General features: G+C 42.2%; 1 protein-coding gene across 1 annotated transcript in view; it reads left to right on the plus strand.

Annotated features, from left to right (window-relative positions):
* Positions 1-25258, plus strand: part of LOC124595665 (discoidin domain-containing receptor tyrosine kinase B-like) — a 412183-nt gene that overhangs the window by 84938 nt on the left and 301987 nt on the right. Inside the window, exon 2 of the mRNA XM_047134513.1 lies at positions 4275-4377. Within this exon, the coding sequence (XP_046990469.1) occupies positions 4275-4377 (103 nt within the window). The remainder of the gene's footprint in view (positions 1-4274; positions 4378-25258) is intronic.

Raw genomic sequence — 25258 nt, forward strand, 5'->3', positions numbered from 1 at the left:
TGACCATACCATTTTACAATAGAAATTAGTTTTGTCTTTTCTCAACCGACCCACGTCCCCAGTTTGAAAGACTCTACAGTCAGATGGACTGCTCTGGGTGCTCTTGATATCATTACTGTTATATCTGTCAAAGAAAAGATGTGTTCCTTCTGGTAAACTCGGCTAAGCTTGAGGACTGCTGAGGCTCCTGTACCTTATTTTAATAATTGTTGAGCGGTCGCCTCTGGGAACGTTCCTTTGCGCTAATAAATCTCAAAGTCAAGTACTAGTTCTAAAGAAGGACCCAACACAAAATTTTAAGCCTCTCAAGATTTGGTATTTTCTTAATAAACTGTTTTTGATGTTACTAAGCAACAGTTATACAATATTTTATAAAGGAACACGCCGTAATTTGACTGTTTTAGTGTTTATTTAGGTACAACCCAGGTTTTGAAATTTTATGCCATTTTCCAGTATTTGATTTCATGTGTTTAACACATATTGTAGGACACTTGAGTTGACAACATATTAAGTTACCTGCAACATATGCTAAAGAAGCAAAATAAAATACTTGAAAATGGCATAAAAGGCTGAAACTTGAGTTGTACTTAAGTAAGCAGAAAAAGAGTAAAACGGCTGTGTGTTCCCTTAAAAGATCTTAATAAATCATTCTAATGTACATGTAACACGGGACCATTTGTTCATCGACTGCCACTTCTGGAGTTCGAGGCAAATTCAGGCATACTCTCATTACATGTTCCAAAAGTGGTCCAAGTCTTCGCAATTTATCCTTCCGTCTACTCTCTTCTGTCATAGCGTTATCGTCTATCAGCTTCAAATGACTTCTTGTGGCGAAGTACCGGGTTCAACTCATTTTTTCAGAAATGCTAATAACACGAGTTGGTTAACCCCAGTACATTCTAACTCTAGTGTTTCTAAAACAGGACATTAGTATTGCTGCCCCAAGAATACCTATAATTCCTTGGCAGACAGTCTGCTGTAGATACCTCATATTGGGAAACTTAACCATTACCTTAAAAAAGGGCATGTCAGATTATTGGTGAAAATAGTCCATGACATGCCTCTCATTCTATTCCGCAGCTACTACGTGCGAGAGGGTAGCCGGGACACCCTCGAACCCGCCAGTTGGAAGCAAAGCATGAAAAATACATCTAAAATTACACGGGGAATAGGAAATTACTTACAAGAAGTTTACAACCTTACGTTTTACTTTTCTCCCGAAACATCCAGCAATTCTGTGAATAAGTCCCGTCATCATCGGAATTCTTAGTGCTCCTGCTATTCTGTTCACTTGGGGAAGGAACATCGTCTTGCTGCAACGTATCATTTGGCAAATGGACATTGTCTTTCTTCTTCTCCTCACTGACTTCTAGATGTGACTCGTCTCCATCCAAAAGAAGATATAATATTTATTCTGCACTGAGTTTTGATCTGTATCCTTTAAGGAAACGATCGTATTATCATGGTACCTAATTTGTTTACAAAAAATTATAATAAGGTGACAGGTACTGTCATTTATCAACAATCACAAACGAAATGTATTCAAAATGAGAGTTGATAATCATCACTCATGCATAGGAACTAGTGCTGTAAAATGTGTTACATACTCCAGCGTCCACCACAGTCGACAATACTATTTTGTAACCATAATTAAAGAAACATGCAGTATTACCAAGATTACGCAGCGAAGTATACAAATTACAGTTGTAGATACTGCCTGCAATAGGTGTATATCAGGTTTCAGGAGGATAAGAACAACGCAGGTTAACCACATGCATGTCAGTTCCCTTAAATTCAGCAATGATCAAAACAAGTAGTTCTTTCAGACAATTAAATTCCTTAAGATTCTCGAAAATTCCCAGTCTGCCATAATGATGTTAATTTCACCCTCATTTTCTTCCTACCTCGTGCTAATATGTTCCCACCTACGCACATACCATACGTAATATTACCTATAATCAGTTTTTATTTTATTTTGCTGTACCTCTACAATGTCTGTCCTCGACTTCTTATTCAGTGACAAGTTCTCTATTTCAGGATGCAATGTCAGGTATCTCACTAGTTTGCCCCCTATTAGGGAATGGGTTTTCCGTAGATATGCTCTCTCATCTAATCGTCGCCCGTTCATTTCTACAGGATGCGATAAATTCACCTCAAAATACTTCCTGAATCTTCTTCTCCTCATGCAATAGTGTATTTTGAACACTTATATCGTAACAATGTCCATACCGTTATGTTCGCAGAAAATACTGCATGTAGGCGCCACAAAAATGAAAAAAAAAAAAACCTCGAAAGACCACCCGTCTTGGTCAAGTAAGTGAAAAGTTCTTACTCATCCTCTTGAGCTTGGATGATAATAAACGAAAACTGTTTGGAAAATACTGACAAAGAAAAGAAAACCAAAACATCGGTCTGCTTAAACAATTCACTTTCTGCACAATTATAAAACGTGTACAGCGTGATTTTTTTCGTCGTGTACGAACTCTAGGTATTGATCGATGAGAGGACAGGAACAAAGAAGGTCTAATGAACTTATGACCAGAAATGCATCGTTTCCATGCTAGAGAACATTAATTCAATCACACGTTGTTATAGAGGCTGCGGTCTAATACGCGATATACCACGCAGCCACGGTTACAGAATGTGATGAACATGGTTTCCATGTGCCTCAAAGCAAGCGTATACGCTCCGTGGCACATTGTGTCTCATACGTTCACATCGGCCAGGCTGCATCCGAACAGTATCAAAGGCAGAATGAACACGCTGCTCCAGTGACTCCACATATGGGATGGGCCCTGCATACACGACACTTTTGAGATGACCCCATAAACAGAAATTGCACGGGTTGAGATCCGGTGAACGAGCAGGCCATACAAATGGAACCCCTCGTCTGATCGATCGTCCAGGCAAGACATGATTGACATGCGCCCGGACGTTAACGGCGAGGTGGGCTGGTGCACCATCATGAAGCAGCCACATAACCCTTCGAATCGTCGGTGGCACTTCTTCCAACATGGGAGACAAAGTCATCCGCAAGAAACGCCGACAGTTCCGGCCTGTTAGGCGACGTGGAAGGAATACTGGTCCCAAAATACGGATCCCGGCCCAAAGATTTCGGTTGCTTCGATGCTGATGGTTCGCTGTCACCATACCATGAGGGTTCTGCATACTACCGCACAGATGACTGTTATGAAAGATGAAGATACCACTCCGCGTAAAGTTGGCTTCATCTGTGAATAGGAAGACGAACACAAATCCCGGAATCGTGGTTGCGTGGCGAAGAAACCAGTGAAAAAACTTCTCCCAATGTTGCTAGTAAGCCCTGCACACGCTTTAAGCTGTCTTGTCGGATGTTCCAAGCGGTTGTCTGGCTTACCCTGTACTGGCGGGCCAAGTGCCTGGTACTGACATGGCGGTCGCCTTCCAATGTGTTAATCACAGCTTCCTCCAGGTCTGGAGTCCGAACATTTCTGGCATGACTTTCATGATTTCCTGCTTCCTGAAACGATGCTGTCTCAGACAAACGGCGAAACCTGTTGCAAACATTGAATGCTGCGGTTGTTGTCAGCGGGTATAGATCTCCTGATACAATCTTGCTGCCCGCCTCTGGTTGCCATTTGCCTATTCGTAAGTAAACAACATGTCTGTAAGCTCTCGATTCGAATACGGAACCATTGTGTACAACTCTGTATCACATACACTGCAAGGTGAGCCAGCAAAAAGTGAATCGGACACAACATTACCAGTTATTATGGCAGGAGAGGGCGCTAGGGAATGACGTATGAGGAACAGTATTACTCTCAAGGAAGAACCCATGCATACTGTAACTGTGGCTGCATGATACAGCACGTATTAGACCGCGATCTCTGTAACTTAGTAAGATTGAATAAATGGTCTCTACCATGGAAACCATGCATTTCCAGACATAAGTTCATTAGACCTTTACTGTTCCGTATTCTCTTATCGCCTCCATCCCTAGAGTTTGTACACGGTAGAAAAAATCACCCTCTATATAAAGATTGGCACCAAAGAGCTGAAAAAAGCAACATTACATATTCTCTTTGTGATGTGTCTTACCGAATACTCTATCTGTTGCCACCTTGGACCATTAGCTTTTGTTTCAGGTGGATAAACGTTGCATCTGTTCCACGACGAAAGTTTCAGTTGCGGATTACGACATACATATTCGCATTGCAAGCAGCTGACCAAACGTAAAGGATGCTTACATCTTAGGGAATGTGAGTCTCTAACTGTATCCTCCGCTCTGTCCGCAGGTGACTGCGACACTCCGCTGGGACTGGAGTCTGGAGCCATCCCGGACTCGGCGCTCTCTGCCAGCTCCAGCTACGTTGGAAGCGTCGGGCCGCGCTATGGCAGGCAAGTTGCGCTCCACAGCCTCAGTCGTACTGATATGCGCTGCAGTGGCAGGTGTTTTGTTTGTATAATAATGCATGCGTGTATGCTCAGAAATGAAATTATTCTTGACACGTATCTCTTCTACCAGAGAATCAAAAATCCAGAGAAAGGGATACAGAAAATAGCGAAACAGTTTAAATGTCTGACTTCTCCAACAGTCATTTTTCAATAGGTTTATTCAAGAAATACATAAGAATCTACGAGTCAGTAACACCAAATATTTTATACCATCGATTTCCTATTTCTCTGCATATATCCAGTCACTGGCCCCTAATAAATATCCGTACATTATTGGGCCTTGTCATCAACGGCCATCTTCATAGCTGCACAACAAATAAGGAAAGAAGATACACTGATATGAACCGTGTAGATTTGCACAACATGAATACGAAAAAACGCGTGGGGTTCTTGGCCAGCTGCCAGTCGTACCTTTGGGAGGAGAAGAACCGGTCAATGGGAAACTGAATTTCATTTGTGGCATTCATTTATTAGGTCTCCAAGTGCTGCGTTATACTGAAACCCAATGGAAGAATATGACAGCACCTTTAGGAAGACCAGCTGCTTCAGCAGAACACAATCATTCCGCTTTCCAGTGGCACACCGGGAGACAGAATTCAAATCACGGCTTCGCCCGCTAGTCTGGACCCGCCACAGCATACACTGTTCGGGAAACGCAAGTACCGGACACTTCTAGAACACATACACAAGGTTGCTGATACGAGCTCATTCCTACGGTCCTTTACGTGAGCACGTGGATGTAAAATACGAGGTCCACTCCGCACTTGTAGACTTCGTTCTTAATCCAACTCCACAAACAGTAATCTAATGGAGGAAGTGGTATTCGAATGTGGATGCTGGGGAGGAAGGACATGCGACTGATGCCCGTGATTTCCAAACAGCTTTAGTCTGATAGAGTTAAGGAAAGTGCTTTTGTTCATTAGAAGTTTACTTCATTCAGAATCGCCAATACTATCACCCCTCAAAGCATGTATCTTTCCTCTTGACTCACCCTGTATATATATATATATATATCAATCACTGTTTTTCTCCCTTTCTCACTTTTTTCGTCTCTTTCTGTCTAGCACGTTGCACTCCCGCACAGTCCGTTTTACTTTTCAATATACTAAGTTCCACAAATTACACATAACAGAAACGCTGTATCTACACTTCATTTCACGGAGAAGTAAGACAGTGTCGACGGTGCGATGACGTGAGGAATACCGTATTGCAGTTCTTGATAATAAAGTGTTGCGCCCTATCAGGACTAGGTACGGGACATGAGACAATCGATGTCCGATGTAATAGAACGATGAAATTAACTCGTTATGGCCAACAGAATTAGGTGCTTAGTGTAATAATGGTAAGCCAGTCATCTCATTATTTACAAAAAGTGGGCATGTGCGTCAGGAAAACGTTTCTGTCTTACACGGAACGAACCGGAGTACGCTAAGACATCAGTAACGTGGGACGCATGACATGATTAATTCTTTCCTAGGCATTTATTTTGTCCGCGGATAATAAACTAAAATAGACATGAGCTAATATCCTAGGATACGTTTGATGATGACTAGGTCCACAAACTTCGTGAAATTTTTGGACGAAGTCATTGCACTTAAAACACTATTTATTGCGAATGCAGCTTCGAGACGTAGAAATTTTCAAGCATTGTGAAAAGTTGTAACCCAATCAGAAATGTAAAACTGTGATATGCTGTGTGAGAGCAGTTGCATTTGGTGTTGTAAATTTTTCTCCTCTTCGATAAATCATACACGATAGACAGCTGGTAAATTAATGATATAAACACTAAGTTTGAATTTCTTGTAGCAGCTTTCTAATGTATATGGTATATGAAAACGCAGATAAATTCGCCACACCACATGCAGTTCCTCTTACACAGTATGCTTTATATTACTGAGTGAGTTACTCCAACATCCCTCAATGCTTGAAAATGACAACATTTTTAAACTGCATTTGCAATAAATAGTGTTTTAACAGCGTAAAGCGAAATGATTTCATTTAAAAAGCCTGGGATAAGGCTTACGTTGGTTATATCTCAATATCAGACTATTTTACGAATTAGAGATACAGACAACTGCGAGCGTTCTCAAATGAAATATTCGTTTATTTTCATTAAATAGCTTTCGGGTCATCTCAGTGTCATCTTAAGATGCGACAAAGATAAGTTGCATACATAGTTCTAATAAGACACTCGATACTAGAGTTTGCTTCACTGTGAGAAGAAGATAGGGAACGAATGCATCGCTTTATGTTTTATTTACGTAGCAAGCAACGCGATAGAACTAATATCTTTACTTACTTTCTGCCGAACGGAGATCATCTGATCACTCAGCACAGCTAGTCATCCAGTCCGTCCCCCTCCCCTCCTTTCCTTTCACCATATTTTCTAACTATACTTGCAATTATATTAACAGCCAGAAATCTATCGAAGAATAATTTTGGTGTTATTTAGTTAGGTTAATTTTAAGGTTCCTGTAGGTAATTTTCCTTTAATCGATTACATGCATAGACAGGGAAGAACCTTTTAGAATTCATCCATTGTACAGCACGTGGTAGGTGCTGACCAGTTTCTGTTGACACTCAGATTTTCCAAAAATGATAAAGAATAAAAAGTAGCGCCTGGTTCGTTGGCTGATAGGCATTTGCAGTGGAAGGCGATGGCGATGGACGCTGCTAGTGGCATGTTAATACAATAAGAGAAGAAATTCATGTGTCGGCGTAACTTACTGTATAAAAGGCGATATATTAATGTGTTTGCCGCGCGCTATAAGCAGAGCGGTCTTAGGCGCTGCAGTCATGGACTGTGCGGCTGGTCCCGGTGGAGGTTAGAGTCCTCCATCGGGCATAGGTGTGTGTGTTTGTCCTTAGGATAATTTAGGTTAATTAGTGTGTAAGCTTAGGAACTGATGACCTTAGCATTTATGTCCCATAAGATTTCACACAGATTTTGAACATTAATGTGTTTCTTATCTTCCTGTCAGTAAGAAGCAGCTTTTAGTATCCGACATCATGGTGCAAAAGTGAGAGTATGACTTCGGTATGCCTCATCTGAAGCCTGAGATGGCTCGATAACTAAGTAATGGGAAATAAAAGTGAAATATTTCGTAAAGGAGTAGTTGCAGCTAATTATACTGGGTGTTACAAAAAGGTACGGCCAAACTTTCAGGAAACATTCCTCACACACAAATAAAGAGAAGATGTTATGTGGATATGTGTTCGGAAACGCTTAATTTCCATGTTAGAGCTCATTTTAGTTTCGTCAGTATGTACTGTACTTCCTCGATTCACCGCCAGTTGGCTCAATTGAAGGAAGGTAATGTTGACTTCGGTGCTTGTGTTGACATGCAACTCATTGCTCTACAGTACTAGCATCAAGCACATCAGTACGTAGCATCAACAGGTTGGTGTTCATCACGAACGTGGTTTTGCAGTCAGTGCAATGTTTACAAATGCGGGGTTAGCAGATTCCCATTTGATGTATGGATTAGCACGGGACAATAGCCGTGGCGCGGTACGTTTGTATCGAGACAGATTTCCAGAACGAAGGTGTCCCGACAGGAAGACGTTCGAAGCAATTGATCGGCGACTTAGGGAGCACGGAACATTCCAGCCTATGACTCGCAACTGGGGAAGACCTAGAACGATGAGGACACCTGCAATGGACGAGGCAATTCTTCGTGCAGTTGACGATAACCCTAATGTCAGCGTCAGAGAAGTTGCTGCTGTACAAGGTAACGTTGACCACGTCACAGTATGGAGAATGCTACGGGAGAACCAGTTGTTTCCGTACCATGTGCAGCGTGTGCAGGCACTATCAGCAGCTGATTGGCCTCTACGGGTACACTTCTGCGAATGTGTCAATCCTCGTTTCAATGCAAAAGTTCTCTTTACGGATGAGGCTTCATTTCAACGTTATCAAATTGTAAATTTTCACAATCAACATGTGTGGGCTGACGAGAATCCCCACGCAATTGTGCAATCACGTCATCAACACAGATTTTCTGTGAACGTTTGGGCAGGCATTGTTGGTGATGTCTTGATTGGGCCCCATGTTCTTCCACCTACGCTCAGTGGAGCACGTTATCATGATTTCATACGGGATACTCTACCTGTGCTGCTAGAACATGTGCCTTTACAAGTAAGACACAAAATATGGTTCATGCACGATGGAGTTCCTGCACATTTCAGTCGAATTGTTCGTACGCTTCTCAACAACAGATTCGCTGACCGATGGATTGGTAGAGGCGGACCAGTTCATGGTCTCCACGCTCTCCTGACCTCAACCCTCTTGACTTTCATTTATGGGGGCATTTGAAAGCTCTTGTCTACGCAACGCCGGTACCAAATGTAGAGACTCTTCGTGCTCGTGTTGTGGACGGCTGTGATACAATACGCCATTCTCCAGGGCTGCATCAGCGCATCAGGGATTCCATGCGACAGAGGGTGGATGCATGTATCCTCGCTAGCGGAGGACATTTTGAACATTTCCTGTAACAAAGTGTTTGAAGTCACGCTGGTACGTTCTGTAGCTGTGTGTTTCCATTCCATGATTAATGTGATTTGAAGAGAAGTAATAACATGAGCTCTAACTCCGGACACATGTCCACATAACATATTTTATATCCTTGTGTGCGAGGAATGTTTCCTGAAAGTTTGGCCGTACGTTTTTGTAACACCCTGTGTTTATATTTGATGTACAGTCACGGGGTGCAATATCCGGAATCGATAAGCTACATTTTAGTTTTCTTCGACAATTACTCACATAGTAATTTCTTTAACACGGAGATTTGTACTAGTGCACCCTCCGGAATAGGCTCTAGGCCTTCCATACAATGTAATTTCCTATTCTGTTGATCACCCCCCGTGGGATCGAAGAGGGAGGAAAGCTCATTACTCTGCCTGGAGTCAATCGAGTTGTCAGCGGTGCTTCCGTGTGTGCGATGAGACCGCGACACGCCCACGACGTTGCAGGGATAACGCCTCGGCGGCAGCGTGCAGCGCCGCGTGACCGAAGTACTTTGTACCGCCATCAGGGCGACAAACACCGCGACGGAGAGCGCCGCCTGATCGATTATCGTCACTCTGTTCGATTGCGTTCGCCGAAAAGCGCCTCGCCTTTTTCATCCTCCCTCGGCCGGCCGCTCTCGGCCGTCTTCGCCGCACACCATCCGTCTGGGGGAGGCGAGGACGTGGACGCGGTCACGCGACCGTTCCGCCACCGCGCCTCACCCTCGGGCCGCCACACACTGGCTTCACACCCTCCTCCTCGCCACAAAGCAGAGGTTTGCCCTTTCATACGACGGTGCATCACACATTAGAGGCCGAAAGAAGTTTCCTTCGGCAAAAGTGCCCTGCCAGCGCTGTCGACAACACTTCGTCATACTGAGCACAAAACACCATTGCAGAAACTACGTCGCTTCCACGGCTGTTGCCATGAGAAAAAAAAATGTCCTGGATACGTGACTCTGCCGTCATGGACTTTAATAGAGCATTAGCTAGTGTTCTTCAGCAAGGTGATGGCTTGCCTTCAGATCTTGGATAGAGCAACTTCATCCTGCTGCTAAATCCAGTTTGTTACAAATGTCATTGAACTCTATTTTGAAGTGATAGTGGGATCGAAAATGCGTATTCTGACCTCTTTTATTGACTGTAGTTTTTATTCTTTTAACTAGCTGATACCGGTCGTTGCCCGGGTACTTATTTATTCCAGTTGCATTTGTCCATCTCTTCCCCTCGCACCCCTCTCTGTCTATTCCTCCTCTCCAATTTCTCTCTCTATCTTCTACTCTCCTTCTTTCTCTGTCCTTCTCCATCTCCTCATCCCCTTCTCTGTCAGTTCGTGGTCAATCTAACTCTGCCCATCTCCTTTTACACCATATCCGTGTGTATGACTTCCTTCCCCGTCTCCGTCTGTCCAGGTATTGCTCCCCCTCTTCTCTCCATGCTATCTTCCAACCTCCCCCTCACCCCCCCCCCCCCCCCAATAGGAGATTGCTGATTTACCTTTGCAGTATTTCTTTCCAGGTAGTGAGTAATAATTGTACCAAGTTTCGTTGAAATCGATACAGGCGTTAAGGAGGATCTTTTTACCCACACATTACCAGAGTGTCACATGTATTTGAAACATACTTAACACATTTCACACACATTTGTACACACCTTTCGTTTGCATCTCTAGCTAATTTCGCCCTGTAGTTTTATTTTCACGCAACTTAATATCTGTGACATTTTTTGTAGGTTTAATAATTGTCATATGTCAATGCTGGTTAAAAAATGTTTCATGCATACAACTAATGAAGTAGCAATAAATTAAAACATCATGCTTTGTGATGCAACTATACTGCATGAACAGCGATAAACGTGTATCCATTCATTGAGGGTTGTCAGCGAGAAAAAGTTTTGGAAAGGATTGAAATTATGTTTAAAGTTTATTGGAGGTAACTGGTTCTCTCGTTCTCAAATAATTGGTGAATAACGTATGTGAACTCGCGCATCGTGAACTACACCACTTCTTCACCCCAATCCCCGCCCGTTTGATAGGTGGTTATTAACCCAGAGTGATTCTTTCCAGACGTTAAGTGATGAGTGTACGAAGTTTGGTTGAAACCTATCTAGTGGTTCAGGTGGAGATGTGGAACATACCTGCAAGCATACACACGTACGTAAGTTCATCCATTCTTTGTAATACGTTCACTATTTGATAAAAAGTATCCGTACACATTCAGAAACATACGTTTTTCACATTAGGTGCATTGTGCTACTGCCAGGTACTCCATACAGCAACCTCAGTAGTCATTAGACATATTGAGAGAGCAGAAAGGGGCGCGGAACTCACGGACTTCGAACGTGGTTAGGTGATTGGGTATAACTTGTGTCATACGTCTGAGAGCGAGATTTTCACACTCCCTAGGTCCACTGTTTCTAATGTGATAGTGAAATGGAAACGTGAGGGGCGCATACAGCACAAAAGCGTATAGGCCGACCTCGTCTGTTAACTGACAGAGACCGCCGACAGTTGAAGATTTTCGTAATGTGTAATAGGCAGACATCTATCCAGACTATCCCACAGGAATTCCAAACGACATCAGGATCCACTGCAGGTACTATGACAAATAGGCGGGAGGTGAGAAAACTAGGATTTCATGGTCGAGCGGCTACTCATAAGCCACACATCACGCCGGTAAATTCCAAATTACTCCTCGCTTGCTGTGAGGAGCGTAAACATTGAACGATTGAATAGTGGACAAACGTTGTGTGGAGTGGCCAATTGCGGTACACAATGTGGCGGTCTCATGGCACGGTGTGGGTATGGCGAATGCCCGGTGAACGTCATCTGTCATCGTGTGTAGTGCCAATTGTAAAATTCGGAGGGCATGGTGTTATGATGTGGTCGTGTTTTTCACGGAGAGGCTTTGCACTCCTTGTTGCTTCGCGTGGCACTATCACAGCACAGTCCTACATTGATGTTTTAAGCACCTTCTTGGATCCCACTGTTGAAGAGCAATTCGGGGATGGCGAGCACCTGTTCATAATGCACGGCCTGTGGCAGAGTGGTTACACGACAATAACATCCCAGTAATGGACTGGGCTGCACAGAGTCCTGATGTGAATCCTATAGAACACCTTTGGGATGTTTTGGAACGCCGATTTCATGCCAGGCCTCACCAACCGACATCGATACCTCTTCTCAGAGCAGCACTGCGTGAAGAATGGGCTGCCATACCCAAGAAACCTTCCAGCACCTAATTGAACATATCCCTGCGAGAGTGGAAGCTGTCATCAAGGCTAAGTGTGGGCCAACACCATATTGAATTTCAGGATTACCGATGGAGGGCGCCACAAACTTGTAAGTCAATTTCAGCCTGGTGTCCGGATACTTTTAATCACATAGTGTATGTATTCTAAGTGGCTGAGGTCAACGAAAAGGGTGCACGTCAGTATAGTGACGCACTGTTATATTCCCATAGCTCCAAATGGTGACGTAGATGACATAGAGAAGAGAATCAGGATGAAATTACGCTACATAAGGCCAGAACACAGCAGTCCAGTGGTAAATGCATCGCATTCGTGAAGGCCGCGTACAACAATGGCCGAAACACTGGCCTATAAAAGTACATGACGAAGCATTCTCAGAAACTAGAAAACTATTCTTTCTATAGTGTCAAGACTGTTCCCAGATAATACAATAAAATTGTCACAGTGTTTCCAAAGGAGGAGATATGGAGTTACTGATCGTCTTTTGTTGTTAACTGCCCGAATTTTGCTTGAAAGTCTCTCTTGTATGCACCCGCATTGCACGAATTTTCAACTGTCTAAAATCACAAGTTGTCTGGTTACTTCTGCTTGTCTACAAGCAATTATGAATTTTACTAAAACTAACGGTCAATTGTCAACCGACAGGTGAGTGTAGTGATACTGATTACGGTATTTTTGAAGACGTTCTGGACAGACTGTCATTAGTAGAACGAGACGGCACGTTTGGTCAACTCGGATAGTAGTATTTCAGTTTAACGGTAAAATTGCTTTTCACAGGGAACTGTTCTTTATCTGTCTATTCTTTCACCCTGATCCCAGAGAAATGAGTGTGAGAAAATCTCAAGAGTACTTAGTTTGGATTTGAAGGATTTTACTATTTCACTTTTCTCCCTCAAACAAACTGCACTGGAAAAAATATATGGGTTTGCCGATCAGTCTGTGTGTTGCATTTCACGTATATTGCATACTCCTACAAATTCAGTGACAGATGATGAAGACCATAACAATAACGCTGCCACAGAAGCGGTTAGCTAAAGGTATGAGTTCCCCCAAAAGACGCTCATCTTCCAAAGGAAGTGGAAAACAGATAAATATTATATCAGGAATGGTGGAAGCGCAGTTGTTACGTTCAAATAAACCTGATTTCAATGTTCTTAGGATTCATTGAAACATAAGTACGATTAAATACCGATTGTCTAGAATATTGTATCAGTAGTAGTTTGATCATAAATGGCACAAAAAACAACGGCAAGTGTCTGTTTGAAGAATTCTGCAGTTTCTTCGTCCTCTACTGGAAATAGGTGTCCATTTTCCTTTGGTGCTAACTCGGATTACCTCATGTCATTTAAGCGATGCTATTCAAAAACAGAGCAAATAAAACTCCTAGGGTATTGAGCGTAAACTGACGGAAAAGAGCTGGACAGTTCAACGAGATACTATTCAGATAACACGAGAAAAGTGGCGCAATGCATCAAGGATAAAATATGAATATTGCGAAATGTAGAGGATAACATTTTTTTTTAACAACGATCCAGATCGTGTACAAAAATACATTTGTGTGGAATCTGTTGTCATTTAACTATTAGTAGCTGCTGGAAACTGAGAAATATGCGACGCTAAAACTCCAGTAACAGCAATATATATCCACATACACAATGCAAATATGAGGTTTCTAAGAAGAGTCAAAAACTATAAACGAAAGGTTATGATCAAAAATTTTGATATCTGAAATTAAGTAAGCTTATACACGATAACAAGGAGCCAGAAGAAAATCAGAGAAAGTGAAATAGATCGTGAGGGTTTGAAATAAAAATTCAAAAACGAAATTCTAAACAAGCAAGTGGAAGCTGGAAGGCCGACGAATGACAGGAACCGTAAAGGGCAATAACCAGCCTGAAACAAGAAAAGATTACATGAGAAATACTGTTCCTATATTAATGCAGTAATTTACTGAAATTTCATGTAAATGTTACTAGGGAAACTATGCTATTCACAAACCAAGAATAACAAGTAGTAGAAAGTGGCATTTATTTTCAGCACCAAAGTCGAATTAGGAATACCAAAGTTGGTAGAATGTGGTACGAAAAGTACATGAAGCACATCTACATCGTTTTGACCAGGTCTCCCGTGGTATTCATACTGCAAAAGAGTTTCGGACATCACTTTTAACTCACAGAAAGGAAAGAAAATTTAAAAAAATCTTCCAGAGGAATAAAGCTACCATTTTCCTTAGTAGCGTTTAAATATAACCGTTGAAGAGCAGAAAAATAGTTTTCTATTTCCAATTTGGCAGGCCGGAGTGGCCGTGCGGTTCTAGGAGCTACAGTCGAAGGTTCGAATCCTGCCTCGGGCATGGTTGTGTGTGATGTCCTTAGGTTAGTTAGGTTTACTTAGTTCTAAGTTCTAGCCGACTGATGATCTCAGAGGTTAAGTCGCATAGTGGTGAGAGCCATTTTTCTATTTCCAATTTAAGTTATTCATAACTGATCTTGTGCTCTCGATGAACTGAAATTGGTCACCTGGAATAGAAATTTTGCAATATTTTCGAATCATCTCGCAGTTCTACGTATTTCATGCGTTAGTCATATTTAAAATTGAAGAGACAAAAGACTGTAAGGCTCTCTTTATTTAGTTAACATGGATTTCATAAGCCAGATATGAATTCCGTTCATCTACATATTTATCAATAAAATGAAAGAGAGGGATATGTTATATTCGAATATATTTCGCGGGGCTAATGTCATTTTGAAGAGAATGTAAAAGAGAAAATATATAACAAAGCACATAGAAACAAAAGAGTAGAAACGTAAAACAACAACGAATTAATCAACCGTGTGACATTCAAGCTGCACGCACCGAATTGAAAAGGTTCGTACTCAGGAAACTGCTGATTTTGTAAGAGAAACATCCATTGGTATTATTTTCAAACATTGCATTAATCGAACAGAAAGCTGTCTACAGCCAACGTGAAATCAGTTGAGCCATGTGGGGAAACAAACTGAATCACGGAATTTGGAGAAAGAGGAAATATAATATCTCTTCAGTGCGACTCAACGAATCCAAGTTCTGTTCATTTCGGTAGAACAATAAACATGTATAGGGTGATTCGAGAAGATATGAAACTTTTTAATATGTTATTCTACAAGTAAAAGAAAAAGTCAGTATAAACATAGCTCCACGAATGTTTGGTTACGGAGTTAAGGCTAATAAAAGGTTTTGCTGGAAATTTAGCAACCGCTTATATGAAGCCATCACAATACTGTACGAGAGTAAAGCAAAGCTCGTTTTCCATTTATTTTGTTGTTACTGATGTGGTGAATCTAATGAAACATGTCCCAGACGCGTATATGAAGTTGTTTTCCAGAACATCCAGAGAATCAAATAAGTAATTTCGTAAAAGTTTTAATTTGTTAACTACCTGGGCGAATCTGTTTCTTAAATTCCAGACAATTTCCCGTAAATAAACACCAAATTGGCGTATTCCTCCGTTGTAAATTTGAAAGGCACCCCTGTTTCATAAATAATCTACAACTGTTAATGTGTGGTTTCACTTAAAAGCACAGTTGTTGTTATGTTCTTTCACTGAACAACTCGTTTCAAGGTTAGGAAACGACTGAACACCTCACTAACGGTTGCCAACAACGACATAAACGTTTTTACATTCTTAATGGAAAGTAATCAAATTTCCTAGCGTAATAATCTTTGATTCTGTGGATGTGCTTCGAGACTTCTGCAGATACACGTCTGGGACATGTTTTATTAGATTTACCACAACAATAACAACAAAATGAATGGATATCATGCCTTACTTTCACCTCGTACGGTTTAGCGATGGCTTCATATTAGCGAAGTTGCTAAATTTCAGGCAAAATCTTTTATTAGCCGTAACTCCGTAACTATACATTTGCTTAGCTATGTTTATATGAACTTTTCTCTTTAGTTTCACTTGTAGAATAACATATTAACGTATTTGCATCTCTTCGTGAATCACCCTGTATAAATATGAAAAAGTTTAACTCTTTGCAGAATGATTGAAATTCACTACTGCTTCCAGACGGAACACAGTTGCAGTTACTTTCCCAAATTACTGACTTAACAAATCCGGCGTTTTCACTGTTACCATATATACTGAAGGAAAAAATGCAGTACCCTCAAATAACACGTGCATACCGAGGTGTTATATTGTTAACGATTCAATTGTCACGGTCATCGGCGATCGTATGCCACTGAGAAGGACTGTCTGTGCACCTTCTGTTCTGTTTAATTTCCACAGGCTATTACTGTGCTGAGTTTAGAAGTGAGCAGTGTTTCCAACATTCATTCTAGGAAACAACCAGCCTCAACGACGAGTACGTGTTCCCGTTGAAGAGCTTCAGCTATTTGAACGGGGTCGCACTGCGGGCCTGCTGGTAGCTGGTTGGACATATCAACGGACTGCTGCGTATGATGGGCTTATCGCTGCCTTCTCCACTGGTCTGCGAAACATCCCCACATCTGTAGACAAGTTTCGGTACGTCCGCGTAATACTGACTCAAGTCATGAGCGACGCGCCGAACGAGCAGCGGTGGCCGATCGAACGTCGTTAAGGGACGATATTCAGGCACATGCTGCAGGTACTGTGTTTTCAGGGATCTTTGGGAAAGACCTGTTTGCAACAGGACTAAGGTGACGTTTGCCTCTGGCGGAGGAACCACTGTCGACACGACAGAGTCAAGCGTGGTTATTCTGTTGTCGTGAAAGAGTTGAGTACCGTGTAGAAAGCGCTCTGTTGTCTTCAGTGGTGAGAGTAGGTTCTGTGTATGTGCGAGTGATGGACGTACATGTGAGTGGCGGAGACCTGGTGAGCTGCCCGTTCCAGAGTGCATTTGCCCACGTCACAGGGGTCTCATTGATGTGGGTGGCCATCACTTGCAACTCGAGCCGGCCATAGTGGCCGAGCGGTTCTAGTCGCTACGGTTCGAATCCTGCCTCGGGCATGGATTTGTGTGATGTCCTTAGGCTAGCTAGGTTTAAGTAGTTCTAAAAGTTCTAGGGGATTGATGGCCTGAGACGTTAAGTCCCACAGCGCTCAGAGCCATTTGAGCCATTTGCAACTCGAGAGCATGTTTGGTATTCCTGCAGGGTAAAATAAACAGTGCCCGCTACACTGCACAGGCTGTGACTGCCGTGCTACTATCAATTCTTTGACAGGAAGGTGATGTGCTTATTCAACAGGACAGTGCGCGTCCACATACGGCTTGTGCGACACAATGTGCTCTTCGTGGTGTGAAACAGCTGCCCTGTCCAGCAGGATCATCAGGTCTCTCGCCAATTGCTTATGGGATATGATGAAGCGAGAGTTTACTCTTTCCTCGTAGCGTGCAAGAAGCATTGCCGAATCGCAACAAAAGGCGTATGATGCTTGGGACAGTTTAAAACCACTTGCCGCCTTTTTGAGTGTTTGCATGCAGGGGTACACACCTGCTATACCAGGTGGGTGCACTGTGTGCTGATGCAACTTTTCGGTCATGGCTTGAAGAGCACAAAATATGCAAATGGCTTCTTATCCTGCAGGGAAATGATGATTCTGCGTGGTATGGAGGTGGTACAGTTTTTAACTATCAAGGAGTGTCCTACTCTCATATTGTTTATCCGCTAAAATAAGCGAGCTGTGCTATACACAAGAACCAGATGCACGGCACCATTTAGGATGTGGAGACCCTGAAACATCTTTTGAGTTGTCCATCCTTCGGCGACTGTTGTTTAGACTGTCAGCATGTCTAATTTCTTCATCTAAAAATTGCATCGGAGATACATTTCAGTGTCTATATTGTACGAAGCGTATTCGAGAAGTAAGAGTCGCTTGGTTATGATAAATACATTCGCTATGGAGTGCTTTTGTTGGCTGTTTTAGTTTGCTATTTTTCACTTTTTATATGTATTGTATCTAATAGCCGTTCATTAGCCGTTCACTTCAGCCCCTCTACCTAGAAATTCTCTGCTTTCGAAGCGAACTGTGACTGCCTTGAGCTCCTTCTCATTGTCGAACACCTGTTCGTCAAGCCATAGTCTGAAGAGGTGATAGTCACTAGTTATACCGCGAGGAAGCTCCATCCATCTTGTCGATAGTGGTCCATAAACAACGTCTGCTTGACATTCTTTGCCCTTTATGTCGGTTGATAAGTATTACAAGTACCCACCATACGCACATTTTGTGGCATTCAAGTGCAAGCTTTCCTTTGATAACAGTGCAAGTAGCGATCCGTCCAACATGATGAAATTCATGAGCCACAGTAGTTGTCCATCGTCAAGCTGGTAGCAGGTTACGGTCCATCCACAAGCATAGAGCCATTTAAAACCTGACCTTTTTATCACTCTTTTTCCAGCTCCATAAGCTAGGCCGAACTCCGATGAATTTAAACTGTAGAGTGAATCGATTTTCAAAGCCACTGTCATTTGCTTTAATCCACAGTCAAACTACAATTTAATCAAACTAATCATTCGATGGCGCTACGTTCTTACCACTTTTGTTCTGAACGAAGAACATTATGATATAAGCAAATGGTATTGACATTTGGAATGTGTCTTGCACACGCACTTTGCCAAGAGCATCAACTAACGCCCATAGTGAAATTGAACGTGAACGTTTCACAACTTTTTCGACTGAAAATAAGGAAATTTGAATGTTGTCATTAATTTCATTCACTGGTTACTGTTATCCTCCACGTATTTACACCCAACGTACTCTCTGTAAAACCATAAACAGCCTCTGGAAGCTGTTCGCTTTTTCTTTACATTTAAATAAGAACCATAAGAGCGCATGGCGGAAACTGTAGGACAGAACGAACAACAAGCACATAAAGTATACTATGTACCAAAGCAATCGTTGATACCACTCGGGAGTAGAGAGACTGAATCAGTTAGAAACGTGATGCTGCTGTAGTCGATGCAACTGAATTTACCGCCCAGAGTCAACTGCCTCCAGGCACGCAAGCTGTCACTTATTATTATTGTACAAATTTGACCGTTAAAGACCGTGAAAACAGTTATTTCTTGCGCCTCTGGGAAGTCTTCTTTCTCTGAGTCCACACTTCTTTCATTCTTGCGCTGAAGGCGGCTTTTCTCTCTTCAGACCATTTAGTTCCACAAGTCTTCTTAATTTTCACACCGAATCCCGTGAATGAATTCAGTTTTTTTCTAAGAGGGTTTCTGTTAAATATTGTTTCCTAATCTATGTCCATTTCTTTTAGATCTCTCTCTGTGTTGATAAACCATATATTTTTATTTTTTAGATTTGCGATGTACGAAAATATTTGTTTTGTAAGCCTATTCTGGTTCATCCTCATGATGTGAGCATAAAAGGAGCATCTTCATTTTCTAATTTCGTCTGTAATTTTGCTGCACTTCGTATACACTTCTTTGTTGCTTTTTAGTCTGTATACAGGCTTGCCTTGATCATCTGTTATTTTCCTGTGTCCAAGAATTGTCCTCACAAGCCCGTATCTCGTGGTCGTGCGGTAGCGTTCTCGCTTCCCACGCCCGGGTTCGATTCCCGGCGGGGTCAGGGATTTTCTCTGCCTCGTGATGGCTGGGTGTTGTGTGCTGTCCTTAGGTTAGTTAGGTTTAAGTAGTTCTAAGTTCTAGGGAACTGATGACCATCGATGTTAAGTCCCATAATGCTCAGAGCCATTTGAACCATTTTTTTTTTTTTTGTCCTCACAATTCTTCTTTCACGATTTTCTATCTGTTCTGCGTATGTAAAATTTGCCAGTGTTTCCGATGCATATAGTATCTGCGGTCTAATGACAGTCTGGTAGTGTCTGAGTTTAATGTTTTTGGATATACATTTTTTTGAATACATTTGTCTGCAGTAATGAGTTGCTGTCTCTAGTTTTTGTATTCTAGCCCTGCAGGCTTGATGACCTTTTGCCACAGGATGAATTAGTTCACCAAGATATTTAAAATGTTTAGATACCTGTATTTTCCCGTATTTCGTAGTTATTTTCTTTGGTGGATTTTTGATATTTGTTATGATTTCTGTCTTTTCAAATGAAATTTGCAAACCTGCTTTTTCAGCAGTTTCTTTAAGTAATTCTATTTGTTTTATTGCGTCTTTTTGTGTGTAAGCTAAACAGGCGAGATCGTCAGCGAAGGCAAAACAGTTCGTTTCAACGGCTTTGTAGCACTTCCCTCCAATTTGGACTTTCTCAACTCCATGTTTTTGCGTGAGTTTTCTCCATTCGGCTATGACTTTATCCAGAACACAGTTGAAGAGTACCGGGGACAGCGCATCTCCATGTCTGACGCCGGTTTTGACCTCGAAATGCCGTGAAATTTCTCCTTGGAATTTTACTTTTGATGTTGTATTTGTTAATGTTTCTTTGATTATGGTGATTGTTGTTTCATCTATTTCATATTCTCGAAGTGTTTTGATGAGTGTGTCCCTATCGATTGAGTCATAAGCTTTTTTGAAATCAATGAATGTTATGAAATATTTCTTGCTCCTTGTAGATAAATAGTTCATTGTTGTATTGAGGTTAAAAATTTGTTCGGCGCAGGATCTTCCTGGTCTGAAGCCAGCTTGATATTCTCCAAGTTTTCCCTCTATAATTGGTGATACACGATTGAGCAGGGCTTTTGATAGAATTTTGTATGGGACTGGGAGAAGCGATATTCCACGATAGTTGTTAACATCCCTTTTGTCACCTTTTTTAAACAGAGGGTGAATTAGGGCAGTTTTCCAGTGACTTGGGATTTTCTTGGTTTCCCTTACTGGTTCAAGTTCTTTGCGTAGTGCTTCTACTGATGTTTCTCCCCCAAGCTTGAGCATTTCTGCAGTAATTGTGTCTTCTCCACATGCTTTCCTGTTTTTGAGATTTTTGATTATGTTTGTGATTTCCTCTCGAGTCGGAGGTGTTGAATGTGTTGGTAATGTTTCTGGTTGCGTAAAACTGAGAGTCTGGATGGGTGTTTGGCAGTTTAGGAGTGTATCAAAATATTCAGCCAGGATTTCACAGTTTTCAGTATTGTTGGTGGCGAGAGTCTTATTATTTCTCATAAGGTTTAGGCAAGGGACTGGTATCCTCGGAGTTTCTGGTTGAATGTTTTGTACCAAGCTGCCGTGTTGCATTTCTTGAAATTCTCTTCGATTGAGTCCAGTTGCTGTTTTTCATATTGTCTCTTGGTGTTGCGAATAGTTTTCGAGGCATTCTTTCTGGCTTGCTTAAATTCATCAAAGTTGTTTTCAGTTTTATGTGAGTTCCACTTTTTCCAGGCTTTAAGTCTCTCATGCAGAACTTCATTACAGTTGCTGTCCCACCTAGGGTGCCTCGGTTTGCTCTTTTTTGGAAAGGTGGTTTCTGTTGCCTCAATCAAGTTCTTCTGAAATTCCTGGAGGTTTTGTGAAGGGGAGAATGTCTTTAGTTTTTACAGAAAATCCTTGAGGTTAGAGTTGGACTTAAGGTTGTAATTTCTCAGGGTTGTAAGATCAACATTTATTTTATTTCTGTTTTTGTATTCACCGTTTCTGCTTTTCTGTTTGTTTTGTTGAATCAGTTTAGTTTTTATTTTCGTGAGATAGTGATCGGAGTCGAGGTTTAGAGATTTTCGGACAGGAGATGGCAACGTGATCTATTTGAAATTCTCCGATACTCTTTATCGGAGATACCCAGGTTTTTTGTTTTCTGGGAAGATGTTTAAAACGTGTTGACATTAGCTTGAGTTTAAACTGCTTACAGAGAATAATTAACCTTTCTCCATTTTTGTTGATTCGTTTGTGTGCGGGAAAGTTGCCGACAATATCGCGGAATTTCTTTTCTTTTCCAATCTGAGCGTTAAAATCTCCTAGAAGTATTTTTGCATTGTTTTCTGGGATTTCTGATATATGATCCTTAAGGTTTTCCCAGAATTCATCTGTTTCCTCCCTATTTTTAGTATTATTTTTGTCATTTGTGGGAGCGTGAGCATTGATTAATGTGTATTTTTTACTTGCACATCGAAAAGTGAGGAAAGATGTTCTCGATGATGTTGACCAAAAATGTTCGACAGAGTTCAGAATTTTTGTGTTTACAGCAAAAGCTGTACCAAGCTGAGGGCATTTCTTCATTACAATTTTTCCAGGTTTCCCTTTAAATATTCTGAATTTGTTTGATTCAAATGTGTTTTCATCAGTGAAGCGAGTTTCTTGTAGCGCCACAATTTGTATGTCTTCCGTGTGTAAGTGGTCTGTAAGGTGCTTAAGTTTTCCCACTTTGAGAAGGGAGTTTATGTTGAGAGTTGCTATGTTGAAGATTTTTCTGGGTTTAATCTTGTTGGATTTGCATGGTGTTGCAGACTCCCCAGAATCCATGGGTCTGCTTGCATCGTTGCCGACGGTGGATTGGCCACCTGGGGTAGTTTCGTTATTGAAAGACATTTCCATCATGCATTAAGATTGTAACTGTTGAAATTCTTCAAAGTTGGGGAGATTACTTGCGTAACCTACCAGGAATACGACTAACGTTGTTAGCGTTAGAAGGTTTTCTTGAAACAGCCCCCTCTAATATGAGGAACAGACGCTGCCCACAAGCCGCCCAATCTGGGTACAGACGCTTGCAGATATAGATTTTTGGTTCCTCCGCTCTCTCAGCGGTTGGGAGTTAAAAATTCCTCATCCGCCTATGAGACCGTTGACCGGTTTTCACCCGTAACCCTAGGCAGGGGCCCTCACAGGGTGCTACCATCCGGAGCCAGATGGACCCAGGTTTTTTTACGAGGTTGTTACTCCTCCCCCTCCTCCTCCCTCATCACTTGTAAGATGAGGATCCGGGCTTGGGTCCGGCAATGGCGGAGTTAAGCTGTCACTTATATTTACACTGTAAGCACGAAACAGGTAGCGTGGTCGTCTTATTCGCTTCATGACATCTCGTAATTCTTTGAGAACTTTAACAGTGTAAATTCATGACAAAGCACGCCCAAACGTTCCCAGTTCTAATGTTCAGATGAATCCACTCTGAATTTAGCGAACCACTCGATTAAAGTCCTTTCAGTGTCCACAGCAACTGACAGCCTACTACGGTCTTCTGGTATAAATAAACGACTTCAGATCTAGACTGATTGATCCGGTTCCCAACACATCTTAGATCTAAAAATACCTTTTTACGGAAATTTGTGGTCTGGACTAAAAAATATTCGAGACAGTGGAATAAACTGCAAAGGGAGTAAAGTAAACTCTTTTACTTGTTTTCAGAAATCTCAAGATATGTACGTTTCGCATGTGTGATATGATTTACACGAAGAAAACAGAAAGAATGTAATACGTAAATTGGAAAGTGATCCTGTAACACGCTACGTTATGGTATGAGAATTATAGCACATTGAAGAACAATTAATTTAAATGTAGCTGGGTAACAGTGAATCAGTACTACAGCTGGGTGGTTCAGCTGGGTCGTTCCTCAGTTTCTTATCGGCAAAAGCCACTCGTAACTAGCTAGAAAGTTATGCTATCGCAGCTTTCAGATGACTCCATAATTTTGTGATTCGTTCCGCGAACATAATATTCGAGCAGTTCATTTCGTTAAGCTTTTGTCTATCGAAAGTGTTTTTTACTATTGCTTCTGGTGCATCTTGCACATATGTGTAATCCTCACTGCATTATAGATTTTTCCCCTGTTTTCTATCTCTTGTTGCTGATAAATTTTTAGATTGGAAATTTTGTTCGTTTATTATCTAATCTTTCAGTGTACTCTAAAAGCTCTACTTGAGCGAATATACACTCATGCTCGTAAATTAAGGATAATGCTGATACATGGTGAAACAACGCTCTAGTGGGCGGTTTGCGTGTTTAAATCATCTCGGGATATGACCATGCGGTGCATTTGGCCTGCGGCCGTCGCAAGGCGATGCTGGCAGCAGTCCACATACGCAGAGGTGTGTTGGTGCATGTCAGAGGAAGGTGCAATGAGTAAGTGTGCAGAAGTTTTCAGACGTGCTAATAGGGACTGTGTGTTCAAAATGGCTCAAAGAACACGTATTGATGACGTTATGAGGAGTAGAATACTAGGACGACTGGAGGCGGGTCAAAATCAGCAGGTCGTAGCACGGGCCCTGCGTGTGCCACAAACTGTGATCTCAAGGTTATGGCAACGATTCCAGTAGACAGGAAACGTGTCCAGGCGCTACGGTACGGGACGTCCACAGTGTACAACACCACAAGAAGGCCGATATCTCACCATCACTGCCCGCAGACGGTCACAGAGTACTGCAGGTAACCTTGCTCGGGACCTAACCGCAGCCACCGGAACAGTTGTCTCCAGACACACAGTCTACAGACGACTGAACAGACATGGCTTATTGGCCCGGAGCCCTGAAAGGTGCATTCCACTAACCCATGGTCACATGAGAGCCCGTAAAGGCTGGTGTCAAGAACACAGTACATGGTGATTGAAACAGTGGTCCCAGATTATGTTCACTGACGAGTCCCGGTCTAGTCTGAACGGTGATTCTCGCAGGGTTTTCACTGGCGTGAACCAGGAACCAGGTACCAACTGCTTAATGTCCTTGAAAGGGACATGTATGGAGGTCGTGGTTTGATGGTGTGGGGTGGGATTATGATTGGTGTAGGTACACTCCTGCATTTCTTTGACAGAGGAACTCTAACAGGTCGGATGCAGTGGGTGCAGTGGGTCCCACCTACTTCCTGATGGATGATAACGCACGGCTCCACCGACCTGCCATCGTGAAGGAGTACCTTGAAACAGAAGATATCAGGCGAATGGAGTGGCCTGCCTGTTCTGCAGACCTAAACCCCATCGATCACGTCTGGGATGCTTTCGATCGACGTATCGCTGTACAACTTCAAATCCCTACGACACTTCAGGAGCTTCGACAGGAACTGGTGCAAGAATGGGAGGCCATACCCCAGCAGCTGCTGGACCATCTGATCCAGAGTATGCCAACCCGTTGTGCGACCTGTGTACATGTTCATGGTAATCATATCCCATATTGATGTCGGGGTACATGCGCAGAAAACAGTGGCGTTTTGTAGCACATGTGTTACAGGACGGTTATCTCAACTCATCAGCAATATCGTGGACTTACAGATCTGTGTCGC

This window comes from Schistocerca americana, chromosome 1 (genome assembly GCF_021461395.2).
Source record: "Schistocerca americana isolate TAMUIC-IGC-003095 chromosome 1, iqSchAmer2.1, whole genome shotgun sequence".
In the NCBI taxonomy this organism is placed as follows: Eukaryota; Metazoa; Arthropoda; class Insecta; order Orthoptera; family Acrididae; genus Schistocerca; species Schistocerca americana.